We start from the raw sequence: 16,943 nt of genomic DNA on the forward strand, positions 1-16,943 counted from the left end.
ATACAAGTTAAAAATAAATATTTCTAGATATATTCACTAGTCTTGACAATGACGAGATTTAAAATGATCACAGGGCCAGGCGCAGTGGCTCATGCCTGTAATCCTAGCACTCTGGGAGGCCGAGGTGGGAGGATCACTCAAGGTCAAGAGTTTGAAACCAGCCTGAGCAAGAGCGAGACCTGGTCTCTACTAAAAATGGAAAAATTAATTGGCCAACTAAAAAAATATATATATATTCAAAAAATTAGCCGAACATGGTGGTGCATGCCTGTAATCCCAGCTACTAGGGAGGCTAAGGCAGGAGGATCACTTGAGCCCAGGAGTTTGAGGTTGCTGTGAGCTAGGCTGATGCCATGGCACTCTAGCCCGGGCAAAAAAAAACGAGTCTAAAAAAAACGATCACAAGAGAGGTTAAAAATGACCTGAAGGGTAGTTCTCTAGGTATCTTACCTTTGTGATCTTTAATCAACTTGTAGACAAGATGATATGCTTTTCCATATGTATATTTCAATAGAAATTTCTGAATTGAAAAAAAAAATTTCCAGGATGGAGTCTTCCTTTCCTTCTTCCTACTTCCCTATACAGCCCTTTCCCTGTTCCTTGGAAGATTTGGTTTTGCAAAGACGAAATTCTCCTGCTTCATACAAAGGGCTTTTCCTAATCATTGAAGCTACAGCTACACCCACTTGTATCCCCAAAAACTATGGTGGTGGTGGAGGAAACACTCCACCTTCACCCCTCTCCAAGTGTTAGCCTCAGGATGTTCCAAATTCAGAAGTCTAGCCTCCAAATTTATAACCTCTAATCACATTAAGAGGACACAGGTTTTTATCATTCACTATCAAACCACCTGCAGCTCTCTTAACATGAACTCTTGAGTTCCAAATTAGAAGCATCATCTCAACAAAGGACAGATTACACTAACATTGCTTTTGTCAAGGGAGGTAGATGTAAAATGTTACCATAACCAAATGGTCACATCCAACCAGCATTCGTAGTCTACAAGCTAACAGCTGGAGATGGGGTGGAAGTGGGGTCCCTCTCTCCACCATAGTTTTCCATGATACATTTGGGTGTAGACATAGTTTCATTACCAAGGATAAAAAGTCTCAAATGCCAGCAAGATTAAAATACTTCCAGACTATAGGATATGGACCCTTCTGACAAAATGGAGAAGATTTAGAGGAAGACAGGCTGATATTCTATCTAAATCAACAGTAGTATGTTACTATCATCAAAATCCACCACTGAGAAAGAGTAAATTTTCAACATAGCATAAATAAAACTCTTATTCTGACCAAGAAATCCAATACTTTAATGGTCTGAACTCTGAAGATAGAGAAACAAAAATATTCCAAACTTTGATTCAGTCTTGGTGATAACAATGTCTTGGAACACTAAAAAACAGGGTATTGACACAATTCATTTGGTTTTTCTCTCTCCCTCTTTAAATCACACAAAGAAAAAAAAATCTACATATGTTTCCATATAAACTCAGAATTAACAAATGATTTAAAATTATTGGTGCTCCGGCCGGGTGAGGTGGCTCACGCCTGTAATCCTAGCTCTCTGGGAGGCCGAGGCGGGCGGATCGCTTGAGGTCAGGAGTTCGAAACCAGCCTGAGCAAGAGCGAGACCCCGTCTCTACTATAAATAGAAAGAAATTAATTGGCCAACTAACATATATAGAAAAAATTAGCCGGGCATGGTGGTGCGTGCCTGTAGTCTCAGTTACTCGGGAGGCTGAGGCAGGAGGATCACTTGAGCCCAGGAGTTTGAGGTTGCTGTGAGCTAGGCTGACGCCAGGGCACTCACTCTAGCCTGGGCAACAAAGTAAGACTCTGTCTCAAAAAAAAAAAAAAAAAAAAATTATTGGTGCTCTAAATTAAAGGTATGTCTCCTATTGACATTGAAGCTTTACTTTGTTAGGAAACTAACTGAAACCTAGTTTTATTGCTTTCCCATAGGCCCCTGACCCCAGATTAAAGACTACTTTAACTGGGTGGTGTGAGAGGTGTTTTTATGACAGTTGAACAACAACAAAAAAAGAAATACATGTGATGTTAGCATCTCTAATCGACTTTCATTACAACACATTTCAGTTTTACATTTTTTGGTTTTTTTGTTCTGTTTTCAGTTTTACATTTTGGTTGAAAAGATCTGGGTGATTGTGTTCTTAAATGAAAGCCACCAATCCACCCTTAGACTTCATATTTATATCATATATATCACATATCTATCTCATGTATATGCACACACACGGATTTATTTTTCCCCCAGTGTTTTATATTGACAAATTTGAAAATACAGAAAAGTTGAAAGAATAATTCAGTAAACACCTAGATCCACCAATTGTTAACATTTTGCCACATCTGCTTTATCTCTACACACACGTGCACACAAATTTTTTTTCCAAACCACTTGAAAGTAAACTGCTGATATCATGACACTTCATGCCTAAATATTTTAGCACATAGTAATATAACTTCAAACAAAGACTATCTACATATACAACCTATCTTGAAGAAGAAAATAGCCACTGCTACCTTATCTCTGGACTCCAGAGCATGTGAATCTCATGCCCAGTTATTTCATCTGTAGCCCTCAAGGGAATCCTGTTAAATTATTTCACTTCAGCCCCTAAAAATTTTCAAATTCTACTCCATTAGTTTAACATGTACATACCCTGGCCTTAATTATACTAAGTCTCTAAAATGTAGTTCTTAATCCTTTAGGGTAGGTGTCAAAGACAAATCTTTGAGTACCAATAGCAGCTATGAAATCTTGGAAAAAATGACATATGCACAAACACATTCCATTTTCATACCATTTCAAGGGTTTTATAGACCATTAAGCCTATAAATGGACCCCAAGTTAAGAACCTATAGTCTAGACATTTAAAAAATATCTCTGAGGTCTAAAATTCTAGAATTCACCAGCTTCATTTGTTACTGACAACCAGTCATAAAGAAAGATAGACTGCTATTTCTGGTTCTATTACTTGGTAACAAAAGTGAAAATGAACCACACATAGATGCCAATGAGATTCAGCCTTATCTCACCCCAACCTAAATCCTCCCAGAGACTCCCAGCCAATCAAGGAGGACTTTAGCCAATTTTTTTTTTTTTTACAACTACATGGATAAGTACACATGGTTAATCTGTTAATTCTCTCAGAACCCTAGAAAAGGAGAATGGTCCCACTATGCAATTCCCATTAGGTTAGCTATTACATATGGATTACAACTAAAGTTTACATCAGGCATTTAATACCTGCCAAATTCTCCAATTAAGGTTACTTTCTGGCTGGGCGCTGTGGCTCACGCCTGTAATCCTAGCACTCTGGGAGGCCAAGGCAGGCGGATTGCTCAAGGTCAGGAGTTTGAAACCAGCCTGAGCAAGAGTGAGACCCCGTCTCTACTATAAATAGAAAGAAATTAATTGGCCAACTAATATATAGAGAAAAAATTAGCCGGGGATGGTGGTGCATGCCTGTAGTCCCAGCTACTGGGGAGGCCGAGGCAGAAGGATTGCTTGAGCCCAAGAGTTTGAGGTTGCTGTGAACTAGGCTGATGCCATGGAACTCACTCTAGCCTGGGCAACAAAGTGAGACTCTGTCTCAAAAAAAAAAAAAAAAAAGATTACTTTCTGCATGGAAAGAGAAACAGCATTGGGAATCTAATTTTACCTCAGACAGGCCTGACACAGTGAGTTAAAAGCTTTATTCATTTTGAAAAGAAAAACTGGTGAAAGAAATAGAAGATTTTAAGGGTCCTCGCTAATATAACAGTTGTTTAACTCTACTCCAGAAAGTCTGAACTTGCACAGGTGTGTGGATATTAATAGTTATTAGTAAGCTACACAGAGTAAGCTGACCTTTCTGTATCTATTAGTAAACTGTCTTGTGAGTTTGGGTTTGGCCATTCCAGGGCTAGCTGAAGGGGCCAGAAGTTTCACTCCCACTTCTTAGCATTTTAAAGCAGATGGATCCTTGAGTATAAGACCTTTGATTCTTTGTAATAACAAAGACCAGCAGGTTACCAAATTCCACCAGCTGTGTCCTACCTACTAAGTACTTACCACAACTTTATTGAAGTCCTGGATCGCAAAATACAGGGCAATAGCAGTGAGTGCATCAGTTATCTGTAAAGAGAAAGAGAAATAATAGGAAATAGAACCCAATTAGTGTAAGAGTAATGGAATGCTGTCAAGGCCCAGAATTTTGAGATGGTGGTGGATCACCCAGTACTGAACTCTTACAGTCAGGCAAAAGTCCAGCTTTCACTTCGACTCCCAAAGATAGGGCCCATTCAGAGGGTCTAATTGGAAAACCCTGAGGATCAGAACCCCATCTAGGCTCACTTCAGTTTGGTGTCCCACATCTGCTCTAGAATTGCAAGCTACTTACATTTGCTGTAAGATGGGAATAATACCCAATGCTGTGCAGGCCTGATGAATGCCAAGTGCACATAGTAAGTCCTCAATAAACAGCAGCCATTATAATTACTAAAGGAGACCTCAGTGGACTTCCTAGGTATTTTTTGACCCAAATTTTCAACCCTAGACAAGTGTTTAAAAATGCTATGCTCTCAAAACACAGGCCTATCATCTCAATTTTGAAGGTTCTTGCCCTCTTTAAGTCTCATCAGTCCTGTGTCCTCTTCCATAATGACTCATGGAATCTCTTAGCAGAATGCTTAGGAAATTCAGGATGCCCTCCACACTAGCACCACAATGAAAGCCAATCATAGAATCTTGGAGCTAGAAAATTCAAGACTTTATAGTCCAGAAACCAAATTTTAAAAAGAATAAGGAATTGAAACTGGTCAGATATCAGAGACTATTCCTCACACTTCCATAATACTGCCATAGTTCCATGAATTCAAATTAAAGACATAAGTTTTTACTTTTATTTTCTGAAAGACTCCTGAGCTCCTAAGACAGTTTTTTTTTCTTAAAAACAAGAAAACAACAAGTCAGCATGGTGGTATGTGCCTGTAGTCTCAGCTACTCGGGAGGCTAAGGCAGGAGGGTTGCTTAAACCCAGGAGTTCAAAGCCAGCTTGGGCAACATAGCAAGACCTCCTTCCCCAACTCAGAAAAAACAAAAAAAGACAATGAACTAAAATTTAAAAATAGATACATATAGATTTTATGTGGAAGGTTACTTACCATAAATACTAATTCAGCATAGTCAATTAGGAAATGAAAGAGGTATATTATTAATGGAGTCTGCAGGAGAAAAACAAACACACAAAAAAATTAAGTTAAATCTTACTATTATTAGTTTCTAGAGTAGGAGATAAAGGGAAAACTATTCTATCAGCAAAAATCTTTTTCTGGCTGGGCGTGGTGGCTCACGCCTGTAATCCTAGAACTCTGGGAGGCTGAGGCAGGCAGATCGCTCAAGGTCAGGAGTTTAAAAAAAGCCTGAGCAAGTGCAAGACCCCATCTCTACTAAAAATAGAAAGAAATTAATTGGCCAACTAAAAATATATAGCCGGGCATGGTGGTGCATGCCTGTAGGTCCCAGCTACTGGGGAGGCTGAGGCAGAAGGATTGCTTGAGCCCAGGAGTTTGAGGTTGCTGTGAGCTAAGCTGACGCCAGGGCACTCACTCTAGCCTGGGCAACGAAGTGAGACACTGTCTCAAAAAAAAAAAAAGAAAACTGTTCTGTGCTAGTTGGCCAGTGTGTATATGAGGGAGAATTATTTAGTATCACTGGATCATTTTGTGCCACTAGGTTTGTACACTGAGTCTAGGGAAAGAACAAAATCTGATACATTATATATCTTCTAAACTGTTAACACACTAATAGTATGAAGTGAATTTTAGTTCTAAGACATATCTAATAGCCCAGAGGAAGTCCATAGTAGACCAAGATTGCTGAACTCATAAAATAAACTGGAAAATGTTTTCCCTTCTTCTGTTCTCTTGTTAAGTTTATTTCCTCCTCAAAGATTTGGGGTTATTCACTTGCTGTGAAGCCATCTTGGCCTGGGTTTTCTTTGAGAGAAGATTTTAAATTATAGATTCAATTTCTTTCATAGATAAAACACTATTCAGATTTGCTGTTTCTTCTTAGTTTTGATAAGTTGTCTTTTTCTAGGAATCTGTCCATTTCATCTAAAATTTCAAGCTTATTGACATAAAGTTGTTAAGAATACTTTCTTTTTTATTATGTAAGGCAATAAATTTTCCTGAGTGTGGCTTTAGCTGCATCACACAAGTTTTGATATGTTGTTTTTTCAATATCAGTCAATTAAAAATATATTCTAATTTCCACTGAAATTTCTTCTTTAATTGAGACTACTTTAAAAATGTACGATGTTTATAGCACTCTGGGAGGCCGAAGCAGGACAATCACTTGAGCTCAGGACTTTGAGACCAGCCTGAGCAAGAGCGAGACCCCGTCTCTACTAAAAATAGAAAAAATTAGCCAGGTATGGTAGGGTGAGCTTGTAGTCCCAGCTACTCAAGAGGCTGAGGCAAGAGGATCACATCAGCCTAGGAGTTTGAGGTTGTAGTGAGCTATGATGATACCACTGAACTCTACCCAAGGCAACAGAGTGAGGCCTTGTCTCAAAAAAAAGTACAATGTTTAATTTCCAAATATCTAAAAGCTTTCTTTGTTTATATACACATATATATTTATATATTTTGTTTGTTTGGGGTTTTTTTATTTTTTGGTTTGTTTATTTGTTTGTTTTTAAAGACAGGATATTGCTCTGTTGCCCAGGCTGGAACATAGTGACGTGATCATAGCTCCCTAGAACCTACAAGCCCTGGGCTCAAGGAATCCTACTACCTCAGCCTCCCAAGTCGCTAGGACTACAAGTATGCAAGCCACACATGGCTAATTTTTTAAAAAATATTTTTGTAGAAAAGGGTCTTACCATATTGCAAATTTTCTATGGAAACGTGGCTCCTGCTGTTATCTGTGAAACTCAGGAAATCCAATTTGTATTTCAACAAGGGACAGTAAACTGTGTGTTTACAGCCAAAAGAAATGCCTCGTAGTTCCTAACCTCAATTTTTTTAAAATGTTTTTTTCTCTATAATATTTTTATTAGCTCTTAAAGATGTTTTCATATCTAAACCCCTAAATAAGTAAAATTACATTAGATTATATTAACAAAATATTTTTTAGGTAACCATGCTTAAGACTTTTTGAAAATATAACTTTTTCCTCAAAAAAAGCAAAAAGTAGTTAGGTATTCTAGACTTACTATGAGCTGCCACCAATACTCCTAGGACTTTCTGCCATTGTGTCTTCAAAACTATAGTGTATTTCTGAATATAGTAAATCTTCTTTCTACCCGTTGAATATTTTTTAATGTCCTGACTACCAGCACCCATAAATGATCTCTGAAAGGACTGTTAGTACCAATAAATTTTTTGACTTTGAAACTAAAAAAAAAAAAGAAAGAAAAAGAAAAAGGGTCTTACTATGTTGCTCAGGCTGGTCTCAAACTCTCAGCATCAAGCAATCCTTCTCCCTCAGCCTCCCAAAACAATGGAATTATAGGTGTGAGCCACCATGCCCGGCCTCTTTTTATTATATATTTTTATAATTGGTTTCTATCTTAACTCTACTGTGGTCATAGAAAATATACAATATGATTGCAATCATTTAAAATGTGTTGTGTTCCATATGAGGGAACTAAGAAAGAAAGAATATAAAAAATAAAAATAAATAAATAAAATGTGTTGTGACTTACTTATAGTCTATCATATGGTCAGTTTTGGTAAATGCTCCATGTACACTTGAAAATAATGTGCATACTAACATTTATGAGTTTATCATTCTATATATGATATTTAGGTTGAGTTTACTAATGATTTGTTCAAATCTGCTCTATCATATTGATTTTTTGGGTCTGTTTGTTCTATTACTGAGAGAGGTATGTTAAAAATCTCCCACTATGACTGTGGATTTACCTATTTCTTCTTTTATTATGTCATTTTTGCACTATATATTTTGAAGCTATGTAGTTCAATGCTGTTCTATGTACAAATACTATATCTTCTGGGTAAAATGATGTTTTGTCATTATAAAATAATCTTCATCTCTAGTAAATTTTCTTGCCTTAAAGTCTTTTTTATGTGATATTAGTATAGCTACATCAACACCTTTGGGCTAGTGTTTGCATAATATAGTTTTTTCTATCTTTTCATTTTCTACCTTTCTGTGTCCTTCTATGCAAGATGTATATATTTTTTAAAAGCAATACATAATTATTTTTCTCTAACCCAATCTAAGACAACCAAAATACAGTTACTGATATATTTGAATTTAAGTTTACTATCTTACTATTTTACTTCTCCTTTGTTCCATTTTTTCTCCTTTCTTGCTTTCTTCTGCATTATTTTTATTATTCCAGTTTCCCCTCAATTAACTTGTTGGTTATACATGATCACTATGCTTTTAGTGGTTAACCTCCAGATTACATTACATACATCCTTGACTTTAATTACGGCATAATATATAAACAGTTATTTTTACCACTTCCTAGACAATATAAAGATATTTGAGGCTGGGTGTGGTGGCTTACGTCTATAATCCTAGACTCTGGGAGGCTGAGGAGAGAGGATCACTTGAGCTCAGATGTTCAAGACCAGCTTGAGCAAAAGTGAGACTCCATTTCTACTAAAAAAATAGAAAAATTAGCTGGGCATGGTGGTGGCATGGGCCTGTAGTCCCAGCTACTCAGGAGGCTGAGGCAGGAGGACCGCTTGAGCCCAGGAGTTTGAGGTTGCTGTGAGCTAGGCTGATGCCATGGCACTCTAGCCCAGGCAACAGAGTGAAACTCTGTCTCAAAAAAAAAAATCTTTGAACACTTTAACTCCATATAACTTGCCTTAGACTTTTCTGTTATTGTTATAATTTCAATTCTACATATATTTTAACTCCACAAGACCTTATTATTTTATACAATCAATACTCATGTGGATTTACCCATATATTTACTTTTCCACTGTTATTTATTCCTTCCTACATTCCATGATGTTATTGCGGATAATAACTACTCCGGAGGCTGAGAGGGGAAGATCCCTTGAGCTCAGGAGTTTGAGGTTGCACTGAGCTATGATAATGCCACTGCACTCTAGCCTGGGTGACAGAGCAAGGCCCTGTCTCTAAAAAAAAGAGAAGCAGGTCCCCAGTAGCTCGCCGGGCGCGGTGGCTCACGCCTGTAATCTAGCACTTTGGGAGGCCGAGGCGGGCGGATCGCTCAAGGTCAGGAGTTCGAAACCAGCCTGAGCGAGACCCCGTCTCTACCAAAAATAGAAAGAAATTAATTGACCAACTAAAAATATATATACAAAAAATTAGCCGGCCATGGTGGTGCATGCCTGTAGTCCCAGCTACTCGGGAGGCTGAGGCAGTAGGATCGCTGAGCCCAGGAGATTGAGGTTGCTGTGAGCCAGGCTGACGCCACGGCACTCACTCTAGCCTGGGCAACAAAGTGAGACTCTGTCTCAAAAAAAAAAAAAAAAAGAAAAAAGAGAAGCTACGAAACATTTTTGAACACATATTATGTACAGGGCACTATATATATATATATATTTTTTTTTTTTTTTTGAGACACAGTCTCACTCTGCTGCCCCAGCTAGAGTGCCGTGGTGTCAGCCTAGCTCACAGCAACTTCAAATTCCTGGGCTCAAGCGATCCTTCTGCCTCAGTCTCCCAAGTAGCTGGGACTACAGTCATGTGACACCATACCTGGCTAATTTTTTCTATTTTGGGGAGAGACAGGGTCTTGCTCTTGCTCAGGCTGGTCTCGAACTCCTGAGCTCAAACAATCCACCCGCCTCGGCCTCCCAGAGTGCTAGCATTACAGGTGTGAGCCACCATGCCTGGCCTCTATCAGTCTTTACTTCATATATTTCTAAGCTCCGTACCTAACAGTACATAAACATTTAGGATTATTATGGCCTCTTGATGCCTTTATCATTATGAAATGAACTTCTTTATCCCTGGTGATATTCTTTGCTCTGAAAATCTGTTTCTTTTTTACTAACTTAATGTCTGTTTCTCTTAGAAATATAAGCACCATGAAGTCAGAGACCGTGTCTTGTTTTCTATCCCGAGGACCTAACAGAATGGCTGGCATTTGGTAGATACTTAACAAATCTTTACTAAAGGAAGGAGAGAAGAGAGAGAGGGATTGTAATATGTATGCAGATAGAGGTAAGCAGTAGGCATAAGGGATGAAAAGGTGCCAGCACCTGTTTTGAAGACAGTATATCATAATAAGTAAACAAATACAGAAGCTATTTCAAGAATGTGATATGAGACTGGGTGTAGTGGCTCACGCCTGTACTCCTAGCACTCTGGGAGCATGAGTTGGAAGGAGGATCGCTGGAGTTCTGGAGTTCAGGAGTTCAAGACAGCATCAGCAAGAGCAAGACCCTGTCTCTACTAAAAATAGAAAGAAATTAGCCAGGCGTGGTGGTGCACACCTATAGTCCCAGCTACTTGGGAGGTTGAAGCAGGAGGATCGCTTGAGCCCAGGGGTTTGAGGTTGCAGTGAGCTAGGCTGACACCAAGGCACTGTAACCCAGGCAACAGAGCAAGACTCTAATCTCAGAAGAAAAAAAAAAATGAATGTGATATGAGCCATGAAAAGAAGAACAAGCACAAGATTCTTGGGAAGATATAGAAGTAAGATCTAAGCTATTCTAAGGTGGTAAGAGACAGCTTTCTAGAGGAGGTAAAACCTAAGCTAATAGCTGAACAGTAGAGGCAACCACAAAGAGGGAAGAATGGCCCTCCATAAGGAAACAACAGCAGGAGCAAAGACATCTAGATAATAAGGAATATGGTACTGTAACATAATAAAAATATGACAGAAATCTCTCAGGGGGCTCTTATTCTGCCTAGAAAACATACTGCCCAAGGCCTAGAGCACACTGAGCCCTTGTGGCTAGTGGGCCACCCTTTGGGATGCCCACATATACCTGTTCCCAATAATTGATTTGTGTGCTTATTAAGAGTCTCTTGTTTGTGTTTCTGCCAGTAGTTCTTATTATTGTGATTCAATCAGACATGTGATTCAATACAGAGATAATAAAATATGACTACAAAAGACAGCTGTTATTTCTGTGAGGATCAAGCTCAATTCTTTTGAAAGACTAGATAGAAGAGCCAAAAAAAAAAAAAAAACTATTCTCAAAGTATATATGAAGGGGGTAACTATAAAAATCAGGGTATAAATTATCCAATTAGAAGACTTCTACTTTAAAATGATATAGTCACTAAGAATGAGAAGGAGAATGGGAAAATGTGGTTGATGTGGTGAGGAGGGTCTGTAGGACTTTATATGCTCCTCCAAGGTGTTTGGATATTATTCTGAGATCAATGGTGAACATTCAAAGGTGCTGAACAAGACATGACAAAAATCAGATTCCCATGGGAAAGATGGTCTTTTCCTTGGTCAGACATAGCTAAAAAAAAAAAAAAAAAAAAAAAAAGAAAAGAAAAATGGTCCTAACTGCAGGATAAAGAGTAAACAAGCAAGACTGAATGCAGAGAGACTTCTCAGGAAGCTACTGCGGTAACCCAAACAAGAGATGATGCTGACCTAAATAAGAGTGTTTTTACTATTCTTAAGACCTAATTTTATGGGTTAAATAGGCTTTTGTGGGCTTTCTAAGAAAACAACATTGCTGTCACAGTTTTCATGGGAAAGCATGTTCCAAAAAATAAATTACATGGTAATTAGCATACAACCTTTTTGTGGACTGGGAACTGTTTACAACTAAGTAAATTTATTTGCCATTAAAAATGATAACTTTTACAGAAATCTCATCTGCTTTCCAAATTACAATCTTAATCTGGATCATTTCTACTGTAATTGCAAAACCTATTTCTTATGCAGAAGACATCTAAAAAAGGGCTGTTTCTAAATATGATTTCCAAAAAATAGATCTTCTTAAATGTATAAAACAGAGGTTAGGATTTGGTATCTGTGACTGTAAACTACTCTTAGTACCCAGAAAAGAAAACAAGAATACTTACTTCATGAAATACAGCTCCAGAATATGGAGATACTCCCAAATCCAACAGTGAAAGGCCTTCAACAACTGAAAAATAAGACATTGAAATTCACTCAGACTTTGGAGACATAAGCAGGCATCTATAAACCAAAGTGCCAGAGCCTCAGGACCAAGAAAAGCCTCAGAATTTATCAAACTCCTTTACCTCATCCCCAGCAAGTGGCTTTAAGTCTTGATCTGAACATTTCCAATAATGGGGAACTCTCTTCCATAATATGAGCATCCTTTTCCATTGTGGGGCAGCACTCATTATAAGAAAGTTCTATGTTAAACTATAAACTCCCTTCTAGTTCCTTACAATTTGCACCCACTGTAAAATATTGTTTCATTTATATATAACCTGCCCCATTCCAAAATACAATAAGATAACAAATTAGAAGATGGTGAGAAATGTTGCTATAGTGTAGGGAAATGCCCACTCACTTCCAATAATGTTGCTTCTTTGAGTGACATTTGTATTAACTTTTCTACAGTGCAATGTGTACTTTTTCTTTTTTTTTTTTTGAGACAGAGTCTCACTCTATTGCCCTGGCTAGAGTGCCATGGCATCAGCCTAGCTCACAGCAACCTCAAACTCCTGGGCTCAAGTGATCCTCCTGCCTCAGCTTCCTGAGTAGCTGGGACTATAGGCACGTGCTACCGTGCCCAGCTAATTTTTTCTATATATTTTTAGTTGGCCAATTAATTTCTTTCTATTTTCAGTAGAGACAGAGTCTCGCTCTTGCTCAGGCTGTCTCAAACTCCTGACCTTGAGCGATCCTCCTGCCTCAGCCTCCCAGAATGCTAAGATTATAGGCGTGAGCCACCATGCCCAGCCCCAATGTGTACTTTTTAAGTGTGTGCCTTTTGACCCACAAATGATAGTTTTTAGGGCAGTTTATCTTAGGGAAATAATTGGACAAGTACCCAAAAAGGTATATGTTCATTATAGTGGTCAGATTACGGAACAAATAGAAATAATCCCAATGTTCATTAATGGAGATTTATTTAAATGAATTCTGATATAAAATATATCTACATATGATGGACTACTTCATAATTAAAAATTATTCTATGTTATAAATAATTGAATAAATAAATATATGAAAGAGAAAGGAGAGCTCTACCTTATAGAGAATTCTAAAGATCGAATGTAGAAGGAACTATGGAATAGAAATCACCATCAGACCCCACACTAATAACTGTGTAAGACAAGTTCATCAATTGATGCTAAAATTAGTGGGCAAGAATATGATGAGAAACAGAATATTTGCAAGGGGAAAAATAATAATTTTACATGGATAAATCTGGCACTATTTTAACCATGTGACCAAAGTTAACATATCAACATCAAGTACCTCCTAATATGATACACTAAGATGGAGATAAAAACATTTTTCTAGTCCTTGTACCAAAAATGTGATATCCTTGACAAGAAAAGCATAACCTCAATCTAACTGTGAGAAAACAAAAGGCAAATCCAAACTGACTGACAAAATGACTGGCCAGAGCTCTTAAAAATGTTAAGTCTGAGGAAGTGTCCCAGATTGGAAGAGACTAAAGAGATAAAATAACTAAATGCAAAGTGGAATCACAGATTAGATATTGGACCAGAAAACAGACATTAGTGAGGCAAAGTGGTGAAATTCTTAAAAGGTCTATAGATTAGTTAATAGTATTATATCAATGCTAATATTCTGGTTTAGGTCATTGTACTATGATAATACAGGATATTAACATTAGAAGCAGCTGGATAAAGGGTAAACAGGAACTCTATGTACTATGTTTGCAATTTTTTTGCAAATCTAAAATTATTTCAAAATTAAGAGTTAGGCCAGGCATGGTGGCTCACACCTGTAATCCTAGCACATTGGGAGGCTGAGACAGGAGGATCGCTCAAGGTCAGGAGTTCGAAACCAACCTGAGCAAGAGAGAGACTCAGTCTCTACTAAAAACAGAAAGAAATTAGCCAGACAACTAAAACTATATATAGAAAAAATGAGCCGGGCATGGTGGTGCATGCCTATAGTCCCAGCTACTCAGGAGGCTGAGGCAGGAGGTTGCTTGAGCCCAGGAGTTTGAGGTTGCTATGAGCTAGGCTGACACCACGGCACTCTAGCCAGGGCAACAGAGTGAGACTCTGTCTCAAAAAAAAAAAAAAAAAAAAAAAAAAAAAAAAACTAAAGAGTTAAAATAAAAAAGTATACTGAAGGTCTGTATTTACTGAAGGAAAGCTGTCCATGAAAAATTCTTAAATGAAAATTCTTAAATTAAAATGAGGTTATAACACAACATGTAAAATATGATAGAGGTTTATTTAAAAATTTTTTCCAAATACTTTGTACCATTTAGTCCAGTAAATACAGTAAGATTTTTGAGGAAAATATTCCAGATTTTTAAGAAAAAACAGTTAAGCCTGCAAGATACATCTTTCTCAAGTGTCTGCAACGACAGCATGAAAATAAAAAATTAAGTTACACTGATACATTCAAGTTTTTTTATATGTAGTGATGAGCACAAACATTAATAGAGATAAAATACTGATGCGAATAACACATTCTATTTTTTTTTTGTATAAGCATGCATTTAATTATTTGAGAGAGAGAAAATGAGTATGTATTCAGTGAGAAATGCCTGGAAAAATAAACATTAAAATGTTAATGGTGACCATCTGGGTGATAAGATTACAGATCTTTGATCTTTTCTTCATTTTCTGAATCTTTAGTAAAGAGCATGTATTATTTTATAATGATACATGGAAACAAGAAAAAAAAATTTTTTAATGGGTGACAAAGGATAAGAAAAAACATAAAATTGAGCTACAAAAACCTATAAAATGTATATGCTTATAAATGCAAAAAATATCTCAGAAGGATACATTAAAAAACAATAGTTGCCTCCAGGGAATGGAACTAAGTGGCTATAGGAAAGTGGTAGAAGGGTGCCTTTAAATCATACAGCCCTTTGCACCTTTAATTTTTGAACCATGTGACTGAATTATCTATTCAAAAATAAATAAATGAAAAATAAAATCAAAGCTACAAAGCATATTTTTTAAAAACTATGTATTTATAATGAATGGGCCATAAATATGACTTTAAACTTTATAGACACACCCTAAAGAAGAAAATTTGGCTGGCCCAGTGGCTCACACCTGTAATCTCAATGCAGTGAGAGGCTGAAGCAGGAGGACTGCTTGAGGCCAGGAGTTTGAGACCACACTGGGCAACACAGCAAGACACCATCTCTACAAAAAGTGTAAAAAATTACAGGGGCATGGTGGCACATAACTATAGCTCTAGCTACTCAGGAGGCTGAGACAGGGGGATTGCTTGAGCCCAAGAGTTCGAAGTTACAGTGAAATGTGATCATGCCACTGCATTCCAGCTTAGGAAACAGAGTGAGACTGTCTCTTTCAAAAAAAAAAAAACAAAACATTTAATTATATCCTATTAAAGCTGTTACTGAAAATTAAAAAAAAAACTAATCAATTACACAATTCACTATGGCCATAAAATAAAACAAAGCCTATTGCTCAAGACCAGTGTAACTGGACCAGAAAGAAATCTCCCTCAAGGAGTCCCATAAAGAGATTGCTGTGTAACAGCTATTAAACCCTTCACTAAGGCTAGATGAGGTGGCTCACATCTGTAATCCTAGCACTTTGGGAGGCTGAGGTGGGAAGATCACTTCACACCAGGAGTTCAAGACCAGCCTGAGCAAGAGATAAGACTGTATCTCTACAAAAAATGGAAAAATTAGCCCAGCTGGTATCACGTGCCTACAGTCCCAGCTACTCAGGAGGCTGAGGCAGGAGGATCGCTTGAGCCCAGGAGTTTGAGGTTATAGTGAGCTATGATGAGGTCACTGCACTCCAGCCTATGTGACAGAGCAAGACCCTGTCTCAAGAGGGAAAAAATTCAATGGCAGTGACTTTGTTAAAGAAAAAAAGAAATAAATTAAATCAAGAGGGAAAAAAAAACCTTCACTGGAAACCCAAGGAGATGATCATCAGGCTACTTCGCAAGGCATCTTTCAACCTAAATTGATGGCACCCTACCACAAAGCAGAAAAAGCAACTCTACAGGGGACCAGTATGAGGCTGCCCAGGAACGTCACTCTCCCCTAGTCTGGTTTAATCCAGAGAGATCTTTTCAAGTATGTAGCTAGAGGACAGACTGCACATCTTTCAGGCAGTTATCTAAAATGTAATTTCTAGGCCGGGCGCTGTGGCTCACGCCTGTAATCCTAGCTCTTGGGAGGCCGAGGCGGGCGGATTGCTCAAGGTCAGGAGTTCAAAACCAGCCTGAGCAAGAGCGAGACCCCATCTCTACTATAAATAGAAAGAAATTAATTGGCCAACTGATATATATAAAAAAAAAAAAAATTAGCCGGGCATAGTGGCGCATGCCTGTAGTCCCAGCTACTCGGGAGGCTGAGGCAGAAGGATCACTCGAGCCCAGGAGTTTGAGGTTGCTGTGAGCTAGGCTGACGCCACGGCACTCACTCTAGCCTGGACAACAAAGCGAGACTCTGTCTCAAAAAAATAAAATAAAATAAAATAAAATGTAATTTCTCTCAGATATGCTTTTACTAGATATTATACATTAGTGAATTTGTTAATATATTCTCTGTGAAGTACCTGGAATGTGGCTCTTCTATTTTGATAACTAAATATGACATCATATACTTAATGATAACTGATCTGGGGGAAGGGTCAACCTCATGTAAAAACAGTTTTTTTTTTTAAAAAAAACAACCTACCATTTACCATAAAATTAAAAACTATAGGAAGAGCATGAACTCAGAATATTTTAAACTGAATACATTTAGCTTTATGATAAACTTCTTACACTGTCCTTATTTTTCTTATTTTCATGCACATGATTAAAAACTTTGGGCCAG

General features: G+C 37.7%; 1 protein-coding gene across 1 annotated transcript in view; it reads right to left on the reverse strand.

The window, feature by feature from the left end:
• The window catches only part of PIGU (phosphatidylinositol glycan anchor biosynthesis class U), a 95,056-nt gene that overhangs the window by 68,668 nt on the left and 9,445 nt on the right, over positions 1-16,943 (reverse strand). Inside the window, exons 2-4 of the mRNA XM_012754659.2 lie at positions 12,022-12,086; positions 5,172-5,231; positions 4,081-4,143 (exon numbers count right to left, since the gene is read on the reverse strand). Of these exons, the coding sequence (XP_012610113.1) occupies positions 4,081-4,143; positions 5,172-5,231; positions 12,022-12,086 (188 nt within the window). The remainder of the gene's footprint in view (positions 1-4,080; positions 4,144-5,171; positions 5,232-12,021; positions 12,087-16,943) is intronic.

The sequence above is a fragment of the Microcebus murinus genome, chromosome 16 (assembly GCF_040939455.1).
Source record: "Microcebus murinus isolate Inina chromosome 16, M.murinus_Inina_mat1.0, whole genome shotgun sequence".
NCBI classification, from domain to species: Eukaryota; Metazoa; Chordata; class Mammalia; order Primates; family Cheirogaleidae; genus Microcebus; species Microcebus murinus.